The sequence below is a fragment of the Gymnogyps californianus genome, chromosome 23 (genome assembly GCF_018139145.2).
Source record: "Gymnogyps californianus isolate 813 chromosome 23, ASM1813914v2, whole genome shotgun sequence".
In the NCBI taxonomy this organism is placed as follows: Eukaryota; Metazoa; Chordata; class Aves; order Accipitriformes; family Cathartidae; genus Gymnogyps; species Gymnogyps californianus.
The window spans coordinates 4433956-4447010 of record NC_059493.1 but is presented as its reverse complement, the minus strand read 5'-3'; the positions used below and the strand labels follow the sequence as shown (position 1 = coordinate 4447010).

The 13055-nt window shown below is 38.5% G+C and overlaps 1 protein-coding gene across 10 annotated transcripts in view; it reads left to right on the top strand.

Annotated features, from left to right (window-relative positions):
- The window catches only part of EBF2 (EBF transcription factor 2), a 144810-nt gene that overhangs the window by 106952 nt on the left and 24803 nt on the right, over positions 1-13055 (top strand). For 7 of the 10 annotated variants that reach the window (XM_050910172.1, XM_050910176.1, XM_050910173.1 and 4 more), the window contains 2 exons: positions 801-882; positions 11473-11590. In XM_050910172.1, the coding sequence (XP_050766129.1) occupies positions 801-882; positions 11473-11590 (200 nt within the window). Of the gene's footprint in view, positions 1-800; positions 883-11472; positions 11600-13055 lie in introns of all 10 variants that reach the window. The other 3 variants (XM_050910175.1, XM_050910168.1, XM_050910167.1) reach the window with 2 other exon arrangements.

Sequence of the window (13055 nt, the reverse complement as noted above, 5' to 3'; positions counted from 1 at the left end):
AGCATGCTGAAGATTCAACTTGTGTACATGACAAGCTGAACTCTACAGAATAATAACACATAAAGATAGGCATATGTGACAGGGCAAAAATAATTGGCACGAGAACTTTGTACAATGTTAATAGGTTTATCTGCTTGGACAGCATGAGCTGTCATGTATTACTTCAGGTTGTGTTTTTGTTATCCTCTCTCAAAATCTATGTAAGATTATAATCTGGACTCCTGACAGTTCTGCTTCTCTGCTTTAGTTACTGAAACTTAATAACTAAAAACATCATCATGATGAAATCTCATCAGCTTCTTCTGGGAGCTGTATTTGTTTCTGTTTTTTAATACGTTCTAAGTAGTTTCAAGGCTTATCTGCTTCAGAGTTACCCTGTCGGGTTTTGTAGTTTTTACAATAACATTACCCTTCTATATTGTTTCACGGAAAATCCCTTCAGACAGTGAAAGAAAGACCTTGTATGCAAGGGAGAGATAAAGAAAGAGGCTAAAATCGTGTGGTCAAACATGCAGTGAGAAAACGGGCATAAATTGGAGTAGATATGTTGACTTATACCAGCTAGCAGCCCAGCTCAGAGTGGATTACGGTCACATTGGTTGTACTTTACCTGATTTTTTTTTAACTTCTGTTTGTTAGGGTTGTTTTTTGTTTGTTTTGTTTCTGTTTTGGTAAGTTCTTACATTCCTGGTGTACTGATACACCATCATGTAAATCACTACGATGTATACTTTAAAACAGAATATAATAACACGTTTTGTTATGATTAGTAGAAGTGACATGGTTCTTTATCTTTCCAGATTCTTCTTAAAATTTTTTCTCAAGTGCAATCAGAATTGCTTGAAAACAGCAGGAAACCCAAGAGATATGAGACGGTTCCAGGTAAGTCTTATAAGGCTCAGCATTAACCTGTCTGCTTTTGTTCTTCTTTTCCCTCTCCTCTCTCCTACATTGTTCATAATAAACATGATGACAGTGTATGATAAGCCATATCAGATAATGTTAAAGTTTTTCTCCATTTGTTGTGTTTAAATCTTTTTTTTTTTCCCCCCTTTTTTCCTCTTTTTCCACTGTGAATCCCCAAGGGGAAGTGATGTACTGTACCAACCAGCAGTGGATATTTGATTTGACACCCTCGGGCAAAGCACTCGCACATGCAGCTGCCCACAGCAGGGATCATGTTTGTGATACTTAGATGCCTCAGAATTTTTCAAAGCAGCTCTGTACGTGGTACACAAGCAGTCTCCTCATTTTCCCTCCGCTCCCTATCTCTTTCCAGCTCTTTTGCCTTTTAACACTCTCATGCCCTCCCTTTCAGCTTCTTTAAAAAAAGAAGTCAAAATAGTGATGGTCACTTTAAGATCGCACGCAGCAAAGCAACAAGACCCATGGGACAATGACCCAGCTGCTTTGCAGTGAAATCTGCCACTGGTTTCATCATAGCTGTCGCTGATGTATTGTGAATACCAGTTAATAAAAACACAGAAGGAGGTGAAGTGTGTCACTGGTGAAGAGAAAGGCAGACACAGTCTCCCATCTTTCATACTCTAACCTTTTAAGCAAGTATGTTTAATAAATAAGTATTTTACCTGTAATTTAGCCCTCACAAAAATGTAAACAGAATGCTCAAGCCTTTTACGTTTTGGATGCACTGTCATGTCTCTGTGCAGTGTGAAAGGTGGCATGACAGAGAACGCTGTAGAAAAGTGATGCTAGCACTAACTCCCATGCAACTGAGAGTGAGGCAGCATGGTCTAGCGAAAGGGAGACAAGATTGCAAGTCAGATGGTTGGACTGTACCACTCATTTGCTGGGTGACCTTTGACGAGCCATTTTTCCTTCTTTTAGTATATATTTCCACCTCTCCAAGTGGGGTTGCTCACTTTGGTAAAACTTTGTGGTCTTGATTCAGGAGAGAATTTGAGAAAGTGCATGCATGCTTTGCCAGCCAGAGCCTTTGAAATCTACTGATGAAAATCAGGATTATCCTTGTAAATGCTGTTACTGCTTGTTATCATTATTATTGTACCTTCACTGTGTCACATCCCTGATACAAAGAGGATTTTAGCTTATTGAGGGATCTGTGATTTTCTTGTAGACCCACAAGACTTGTAGTGGGAAGGTGGCATTCTTAGGTTTGGCAATTCATGTTTCATTACTTGGGCACTTGCATCAGTTTCCTCATTTATAAATGAAGTTAAAACTCCACAGGAGTTTACAGAGCTGTTTAAAACTTTCCATCAAAACATGTTTTCACAGACAAGTGTTTGGAGGTTGTTTTTTGTTGTGTTTTTTTGTTTGTTTGTTTTTTCTTTTTTTTACTTTTACTAGCAATGAAAAATTCACAGGAGGTATATTTTTATCAAAAAAAAAAGAGTTCAACTTTTAAGAGAAATACTGCAAAACGAAAGCTTCTGAAAGCTCCAAGAATTTTAAAGAAACATAGGCAAAAAATATAAAAGAGTTGTTCATTTTTTGTTTTGAGCAGAAATAAATTTAAAGAAAAATTCCTGACCAACTTAATTTTTTTCATTAGTGGTTTAAAGAGCCTGCAGTGACTTCTTCATTCTGTGTTTTTAGAGATGATAAGACATGAAAAAAAAAGAGGTGCTTATTGTTAGGAAATTTGTGCAGATTTTTTTCTTCAAGTGGCAATTTCCATAAAGAAAAAACACCAATTAGATATCATCTGCCAAGAATGCGAAAAAATCTGGGAGTAAAGGAAAACTCAGTTTATAGCATGTAAACAGATCTTGTTAGCTCTTAGAGCCAGCTAGAATAGCTGATTGTGGAATGTAATGAAATACAAATACAGAGTCTCTTTTTCTTTGTTAGGAGTTTGTAAAAAATCTTGCACAAGGGTATCCTGATTAGCACCTGGGGATTCTAGGCACTGCCATATTACAAATAATATTGGTTGTAACAGCCAAAATATAAATTCTGGATCCAAACACACCTGAACACTGAAGAAATTCAGATTTGATTTCAATCTCATGCTAGCTGTCCCCTCGCTATGGCGAGTGAGACTAAAACCCGAGATTTTGGTCAGGTGCTGAACTGCAGGAAGATTTTGGATCTAATTTTTTTTGGCAGAAATCTATCTCTAGTATCAGCCTTGTTCTTTGTTTCACCTCTGTGTCTCCACACCCAAAATGGTGATGTTATGGAGCCTAAAGAGCTTCAAACTTCCAGTGAAACATTGAACAGGGAAACTGAAATGAGTCTTACAGCACCCACATGGTTACTGATGGAATGCCTTCATTCCATCCACCTGGCATGCCTCTTGTATATGAGAAAGTATGGCCTTGCTTTTGATCTTTGTACCAAAATCAGCAGTTTATTGGAGAAGAAAATGAGCTCGGATAGACTCTTCAGCTGGGTTTTCTGCCTTACAACATGCCAAGCTGGAAAAATAGAGCCAAGTGAAACTCTCTGGTTCTGTTTTGCAGGGCTTACTTAAACTCCTTTTGCACTTTCAGTCCATGTGAGTTCATACCCTTTGAGTTTCATTGTGAGTTTTAAGTTCAAACCCCAAAATTAATCAAGATCAGGCAAACCCACTAGGTTTAGCTTACTTTTTGTCAAAACCAAAAATGTTGACAAGACCTTTTTTCAGAGTTACAAAAATGAACCCTTTGAGACAAGTTGCAAAATGCTTGAGGTTTTGAGTGAAAGCAGGATCTTCATTCAGGCTTGTTCAAAACTGGACACATTGGTTGATGAGCTTTGTTCTGGGCTACAGAGGTCAGTATGTATAAAAAAAGATACAAAAAGTAGTTCAATTGCTAAAATTTTACACATTGGGAGTAAAAAAGCTCTGTGTTCCAAAGGAAATCAGCCATGATGAGCTGTAAAGACAATAAGCGAAGACAGCTTGTTTTCTTTCTGCCTCGTTGTTTCTAAGGATAGAAGCATGACTTCCCTGAATGTAATGAAAGTTAAGAGTGTTCTTGAATGCTCCACTGTCTCTGTCTTCTGGATCCTCCTTTTTTTTTTGGTTGATTTTTTTTTTTGTTTTGTTTTGTTTTGTTTTTTGTTTTTAAATTTGGGCAAACGCTTTTTTGCCTGCTGCTTGTTGAGCATGATCTGTCAGCTACCCTTAAAGTCAGAAGTGAGAAAAAAAGATAGATTACTTAAAATATTAGTGGCGTGCTTGCACACTGTGAACATGTTCATTTTCATTTTAATTGTTAAGATTTACATCAGGCAAAGTAATTAATGTGCAGAATTATTAGGTTTGAAAGGACAGTTGTTCATCCTACCAGTACAGGAACATGTGAGCAGAGTAAAAGCAGGGTCAAAAAGCACAGTGCAGTAGGGTACTTTATTCATTTTATGATTTAATTCATTATGTTTTATTCTTGGGCCACATCTAAAACCTTTATTGTTTTTTCCTAATAAATTATTTGTACAGCTGTTGTTATTAAGGCCCTCCCCTTTCAAACATTTCCACGCATTTAACTTTCCTTATGCAAACAGACTTCTGCAGTGATGCTCAGTTGAGTATCTTTTAATTTGTACCTATGATTTTCTGCAGAGCCAAGTATACTCATTTTCAATGGAGTAGTGCTTGTCAGATCTCCAGGAGACATTAAGATACTCTTTTTTATGGTTATTAAAAAAAACAGAAGAGAGAATCCTTATATCAAAGTTCTCATTTAAATTGCTACTGAAACCGAAAGGGTCTCATCAAAAAACATTTTTGCTCTTCAGTGGAGATTGAATGAAAGCCCAAAACTCAGGCTTTGTTGTTGAGACACAAATATAAATAAGAGACATGGAAATAGTGCTGTACAATGCATCTTATTGAGTTCTTCCAGCATGGAAGAATGGTTACTCATGTCTGGAAAAGTGTCAAGTTAATGCTTCTGATTAGAGATGGGTGTGAAGCTACACAGTTTGGGCTTGGTTTGGCTGATAACCAAAGTTCCAGGGCGTTGGGATCCAGTCTCTGAGCCTGGCCTCAGCCTCACTTCTAGATATAAGATTTAGATATTTTACAGTATAGTTGCAATATATTAAACTAAATTAAATGTTAGATTTCACTTATATCTCACTCATTTAAAAAAAGGGGGGTGGGGAGAAAAAGGGATGGAAAGGTTACATTAACACTGCATTGTAAATTTAATACAGCTCCAGATGCCTGAAGAGGGTTTTTTTAGTATAATTCTTTAGTTTGGAGAGCAACACCAGCTGCTTTGTGATCACATTAACTATTTGAAATTTGCTTTGATATTAAGTAGAGCTTCAAAGATACAATGAAAATCTCTTAACTTTCATTTTTTTTAATCAAATACAAAGGTTTTCTACTGTTGGAAAAAATGTTATACCTCAGAAGTTAAAGGATGTGTGATCATTATTTTAGTGGGTTTTTTTCCCCAGTAGTAACATAATTTTATTGTGAATCACTCACTACTTCAATGTCTGTCAGTGGCTAGAGCAGGGAAAGGGGATCTTTCTAGAACTAATGGGTATTTGCATGGTTACTTGATGGCTGCCTAAATACATATGCAGATCGAGCAATGTGTCCTTGTGAATTTAACTGAAGCAAATATTGATTATTTATCAATTAAAGTATTTCTGAATAAAGATTGTCAGTGGAAAACTGAAACAGCATGCTAAAATCACCTATTCAAACCATAGTGCTGACTATTTGAGTTCAGCTAATCTGCAAATCTGAGTTTACATAGGTAGTGTCATTACTGTCATTGCTGTATTCTCAGTGAGTGATTCTCCCAGGAACAGAATAAAAAAAAAAATATGATGCCCTCCATTTAATGAGGACTTCTCCTAGAGAACTTGATTGAAGCCCAATGATACTTAGTGGTAACGACCGGTGTGTAATGGGGGACAATAATTCTGTGGAATTAAGATGAGGCACTTCAGCTAAAATGCTTCAGCTGAGACCTGGTGCTAACGCATTAGACTCCTGTTGATTGGGAATTCTGCTTCATCCAGTAACATCCTGATTAAACAGATCCTACAGTGCCACAGTCGAGAGAATGGTACAAGGCAACAGAACATCAATACTAACAATGGTCATCTTTGAACCAACATGCTTTTTTAGAAACAAAACGAGAAAGGTCAGCAATTGCCCTCTGTTTTCAGCAGAAATCATGACATGGAATGTTTCCTGGCAGGTATCCCCCTCTAGGTGCTCTAGGGAGAAGGAGAAAGGAAAAATAACAAGGTGTATCCCTGGGGAGATTTCCTTCCTGACCTCAGAGTGGTTGGATCAGTTCATCATCAGGCACGTGAGCAAAGCTGGCTGTGTTTGAGAATTCACCCAGCTAGCTTCTAATACGAAGCACTGAAGGATCTGTGTCGTTCAGGAAAAAGAAAAATGGGTAAGAGTGGTGGGATAATATTGTGAGTTAGGAATGTAGACTGTAAGAAACAAAAAGGAATAGCAAGAATAAAACATAACTGGTCTAAATCAAAATCCTTTTCAGACCGACGGTGAAAGAATGTGCCAGAGACCCCCATGGTCAGATTTTGAATATGGATAGAAATCACTGAACTGTTGTTAGAGGTGAATACTACACGGACTAATGTCGTTATGGGAGACTAATTTCCCAGGTATAGATTGCAGAACAAATGCAACTAGTATCAGCAGAGTCTAGAGCTATTACTGGGTGGCAGATTTCTTCATCAGATAGTGACTGACCCAACAAAAGGTGATGTTATTTTAGATTCTGTATGAGTAAGGGAAGAACTGGCTGCAACTGCAAAAGAAAAAACACTCAAGGAGCTTAATGTGCTCAGATCTGAAGACCAAATAGCCATTGTGACAGTGAGTTACCAGAGTTGTGTATCATCTATTAAAAACAAACCACAGGTGAGATTCTACTATGTCTCAGGTAAGCTTTGCCAGTAGAAAGAAGGATGCATTTGTACCATTGTACCCCACTGACTTCTTGTTTGGAATACAATATACTGGTTTAACTACATTCAACAGAGAATGAAAATTAAATTGGAACAGGTGCAGGAATGGGTCATTAAGGTGACTGAGGAGTGGACCAGAGCTTGGCTCAAATACTTTAGTGCCATGCACTGAGAAGGGATGTAACTGCTGTCTAAAAATATCCTAAGGTAGATCAGAATGGGAAATAATAATTTTAAAGCTAGTGTTAAGTATAAACTGACTAGGAATAAATTTAGGCCGTAAACCATAAATTCCCTAACCATCAGGACAAGCAGGCTTTAAAACAAGAGGAGTACCAAAAGCAAAAGCTTGAAATGGTTGAAGACAATTTTACAAAAGTAGCTACGTGGTTTGGTTGTCTGTAATAGCAGGAGACTAGATGTCAGTGACCCAGGAGTTATCTCCTACCCCTGTGCCCCTATAATCTTAGGAGGCCCCATTCCTGAAATGAAGGCCATGTGCATAGTTTTTTCTGTTAGCTTAGAGTTTGCAGCAGGCTCAGGGTCTCAGGGAGGATTTCCCAAAGAATTCAATGGAAGTTTTGAGCGGAGAGAGGCTGCTGGCATTTTTCACATTGTTTATCTTATTCCTAATCCAACTGTGAAGCAAACACATTATATTTTAGCATCTACTCCTGTATTACCCGCTTAACCAAAATGCCTATTGACATCAATGGGAGCCCTGTCCAAGTGAAGACAGCAGGATGAGGCCTGACATCTTTTCTTCCACCCAGCTGGAAAATAATAGTAATGATGATAATTTTTTAAATCCTCATAGTAGTTATTCTTTTGAAAAGTTAAAATAACATGGTGCTGTGACTAGAGAGTTATAAGGGAAAGTGCATCAGGAATGTAATATTGTTTCCAGATGTACAATGTCATAAAGAATTTTTTCCACACTTGGAATGGTAACAGGAATTTTTTGAGAGAGATCATTTACACAGTGATGAGATATGTTACATGTAAGTAAATGCCTGTATGCCTGGAATGTTTGTACCATATGTCTAAATAGGTGTCTATGAGTGATACGGCTTTTATATATATGATGATGTGTATTTGCTTGCATATATGTGATTTCAAGAGGAGCATACTTTAGAATATAGAGATACTGATATAATGTATAGATGGGGGAGGAAAAATTGTAGTACCCAGGTAAAGGTTTGTAAGGAAATACAACACTTTGAACTGTGCAAGGGAGTGAAAGAGGGGCAGTGCAGCTCAGAGAGCCTGAGTTTAATGTGCTAAAGACAGTTTGTCTGAATGTCATGGTAGGTGAACCCTCATTGTGGTTTTTGAGCAGGGATTACATTACAGAAATCCACCTGGGAAACAAACATAAGGTGGAGATACAGCACATGCATTTCTTCAGTACTGCTGGGGAATCAGTGTTTTATGTCTGTGGCTTCATAGCTAATAACAAGACCCTTGCAGATTTGCAGAGAGAATCTTAAGAACTGCCGAAAACACCGCTTAGAAGCCTGTAACTCCCTCGCTGTTCCTAGAGGTGGAACCTACATCTGGGTGGATGAAGGAATAACACATTGCCCTGTCTATTTCTTGCTTGCTTGGTTGTCCTCTGAAACTCCAACAGAGATGATGGGTTGATCCAGCTGTGGGGCGGCACAAAATTTTTAGTCTTTATGCTGTCTGTGTCAAATTTGGCCCTCAGCTACAATTACCGGAATCCATGGGCTACCTGACATATTTTGATGTTCTCAGATCATTCCCTTAGGATTACATTTTGCATTAACTACTGATTTTAGGTAAAACATGATCAACTGAATAGGCATAGAAGCCAAATTATCTTACACAAGAAGAAGGGCCATCAGATCAGGAAAAGAAAAATGCACCAAAGTCATTTGCCAGTAATTTGCCAGTGCTGTGGACAAATCTGAGAATTTAAATCTCCAGGGAAGTTGGCACATCACCTTTCATCAGCACTAAATACAGGTTTCAAAAAAACCCAAAGGCCTGGAATGTTTTACGATGTTAGGAGAACAAGTGTTATTGATAAATATGTGTTCAGAAGGGTATTGGCAAAAATGCATAGAAATGGTTAACAAGGTAATGGTAAGAAACGTTGACCTTGATTTGTTTAGCTAAGATGTAAAGATTTTTGAAGGTCAAAGGTGTTCTTGTGTAGTGTTTTGGAGTCTAACTGTGTCTGACCCTCTAACATTAAGCTGCTGTGGCCTGCAGTTTTGAAGAGTGAAGCAAACCAGGGGGAAAGAGAGAAGGGGGAGAGAACAGGAAATGGAGTGAGGTGTTTCAGGAAGTTGTCAGGAGTTGACTGATTGATTCCAGATGGAAAGGGTCACCCTTCATGACCCAGGAAATACTCACTGGGGGAAAGCAGTTGGCTTGTGAAAGGGAAGGGCCTGGGAGCTAGAGACCATAGTGGAATGCACATTCCTCTTCCTTTTATCCATAAAAAATTGTTTTTTAATCTTCAGTATAAAACAATTGGATTGTCATCTTCATCAGGCAAGAGGGAATGACTGGAGCAAAGTGGAGAAGTTCAGTAATTTTTATGTCTATAATCTCACATGTTCTTACTCCACATCATTGATAATGAGTTGGCTAGCAGTGTCGTAGCAAAGACGACAAAGGTCTCTGCTGAATTTCAACGGTACCTTAGAGATTACTGCAAATAAGGTCCAAACCTTTGAGAATGTTCTGGTCCAGATCTGAACTTTGCGTTTTGTCCTGTCCCTGAGAATGCTGTATTTATTTACCCTAGGTCCCAGCCTGTGAAATGCCAAGTGGCTTTGACCCTCCTGTGATGAATGGGAGAGGTGAATAAAAATGGAACCGTTCATGGAGAGAGGTCTAAAAGTGCATCTTCCATTCCTGCTGGCTCAGGGAATAGAGGATGCTCAGTACTTAGCTTCTAAACAGAGGACTGTTTCTTGCTATTACTCATGCTACAGGGATCTCTACAACTGTTCCTGAAATGTGGCTCTTGTCTTGTGCGCAACATTTACACCCAAATGGTTATTCAAACAGGGAATGTGTGTACACGTGAAGTCTGCATATATTATAAAGATCTCATACTGAGAGCATGTGGGTGTGTGTTTATCACATACGTACCTTGTGTATGTGAGTTCAGATATGTGTGTATTATATAGTGTAACTGTATATATATGATACACTTTTTATTTACATTTGGTTACAATTTAAACACTTGTCGTAAATATTTCAGACACTGGAATAATTCAGGTCTATTCCCCTGTTGCCATAGTGTGCTCTGTGCTGGCCAGTGAGAGATTAAAATTTATTTCCATTGTTTAACGGAAAATAATGAAGTGCATCTGAGGGGGTTCAGCTATGTCATGCGGGAAATGTTCACTTTGGAGAGGAGTCTCACTCCACCCAAATGTGCAATGATGAAATCAGTTGGCACACAAAAGCAACACATTTTGTGACAAGAATGCTTGAGAAGTGTAAGAGTACAGTATGACAAGAGCCTTTTGGAATGAATTAAACTTGTCTCAAGAAAGAAAGTATTCTTTAAGCTAGCATAATCCTGTAGGAGGGCAAGGTTTCTCCTGCTATATGCTGAATGTAGTTTTATCAACAATTAGAGCTTGACATTCTCTTACCTAGAGTATGACAGCTGTATCTGTGAAAATTCATGAACACATCCAGGGTCAGATTCTCGGTAGCTGTGAATTACTGTAGCTGTGTGGCAGCTGAATGGAGTTAAGCTGATTTACACCAACGAATGGTCGAAACCTGAAAGTTTCAATAAGATGCATCTTCTTTCAGTAGTTAAAATGCAGTTTGTTCGTTTTTTCCTAAAAGTTTGTGGTTTAAAGGCACATCTATTTCTGGATTTATAGGACTTACAGCTTTGGATATTGTATTGTAAAGGGAAAACTAAGTGGGATTAATTAACATATACAGTTACTTCCTCTAAGAATCATATGCTATTGGAGCCCAGCAACCTAAGTCACGGAGGCTAAGGTTTAAAAACTGCTGCTTGATTTGGGGTCCTCAGGCTCAGATGATTTTCAAGAGGCACTAAGCATGCATATGTCAAAAACCAGACATGATATTAGGTACTGTTTTCACGTAGTAGGAGTTTCCATTTTGCTCAGTCAATGGAGACCTGTATTTTTGAAGCAGATGTGGATACATTTGCATGTGTGTGCAGTACAGCAGATGGCTCTGAATCTGCATGTATGTATCAGAGGGCAAATTGCTGTGGTGCTCTGCAGCCTGCCCTCCTGGTTGGTATATATAGACCTCTTTGCCATCAGTTATGCTACAGTGCATCATAGGAAACTAAATTTAGGGCCATCTGCAGTAGCTGGTTCATTATACAGTAAGGACTTTATACGGCCCTTAGGATGCTATGTTAAAGCATAGAATGAAGGCAGAAAATATTTTCTCCCCTTCTTGTTAGGGAGTAAACGCTGCAGGACATGATGCCATTTTACAAACAGAACAGGGTTTTAACTAAACTGAATAATTAATACTTAACAAGTTGCATTTCAAAGGAAATTGTTTACCTGCCTCCTTTTTCTTCCCTTTCTAAATATCTAGGTTGTGCTATCAACAACAGTGAATGTTGATGGGCATGTACTGGCAGTGTCTGACAACATGTTTGTTCACAACAACTCCAAGCATGGACGGAGAGCAAGGAGACTTGACCCCTCAGAAGGTAGGATATTTGTATGAAGAACAGTACGCAAATGAATGCAAAAGCGTATTACCCATTCTTCAATTTCTATTTGTTTTCAGGAGGGAAGGAGAGCTAAGGGGGAACTACAGAACCTCAGGGGGTTTGGAGAAGGAAGAGGCAGGAAGACAGTGTCTACTGCATGCAAAATGTGATCCTCTTTACATCTAAGAGACTGGCTCCCCCCCACGCCCCAATTTATTAATTAGTTTGTACTGCAAAGATGAAAAACACAGAAACACTAAGTATTATCTAAATTTCAGACTTCTCATTCAGCTGGGATAGATTTGATTTCAGGCAAATTAGGCAACATGACATCTTAGTTAAACAGAACTGTTGCAGCACAAGATGTGTATGAAAAAGTGTCACTAGTTCCCTTAAACAAACTATGCGCAAAGCATAACAATGCACAGAAGGAAACTGACACTAATTGATTTTAGTTTGTTTGGCTAAGCAAGACTCATGGCCGGCTGCAGGATGGGTTTTGGACTATATTAAAGCAATTACAAATACTTGTATCTGTTAAGCTTCAAAATGGTTGGCCCCTCCTCTCCCTCTTCCTGTACATTCATTACCAACGCATTGCACCTCTCTCACGCAGACAGTACTCAAAATTACTAGAAAATGCTATCTGTGTCTACTTTTCCCTCCCCTGCAGCTAGTGAAAGTGAGAAGAGCTAGTGATGTTAGTAGAAAAGACAAGGAAGGATATTATTTCATTATAATGTTTTGCTGCCCCACTTCTTAACTGTGCCCTATATCAACCTAAAAGAAGAATTAATGAACTGGAAGAAAATGATTGAATCAGTAAAGAATTCAGAGTGGTGTTAATTCTCCCCCAGCGGGCAGTGAAATGGTAGAAGGAAAATCCCAGGATTCCTAGCCTAGGAAGCCATCCAGTTTTTCCTTGACTGATTGGATGTGATTGACTGGCTGTTCAAAGGAGTCTCATGTTTTTGGAGCACTGCCAAAGTTCCCCTCCACCTCTGACCCTGTCAACATTGGGAATGGAGTGATGGATTGACTTTGGTTATGGCCTGGAAACCATATTGGGTTCCTGATGGGATGTATAGTCCAGAGGCCTTGAACATATGGAAGAGAGAAGAAAAAAAAATCTACCCTATAAAATCAAGAAAATTATTGGAAATTGTCTCCTGATAGGAATTGGAGGAAACATTTGATATTCCCATATATTTTTACCCATTGGTAAACTTAATAAATCTTAATCTACCTCTCTTTCCACAGGGTTTAGCTTTTGTGTGATCATATGCTAATGAGTGGGGTTTTTTTAAACAGCCTCTGCACAATCATTTAAGCGTTTCATTTTTACACCCACTACAGTTGGCCTATTAGGCTTTAATGACACGATGTTAAGTGCCAGTAATGAATAGGCAAGTAATTAACACTAGCAAGGCAGAAAACATGCTTTTATTTATTTATTTATTGG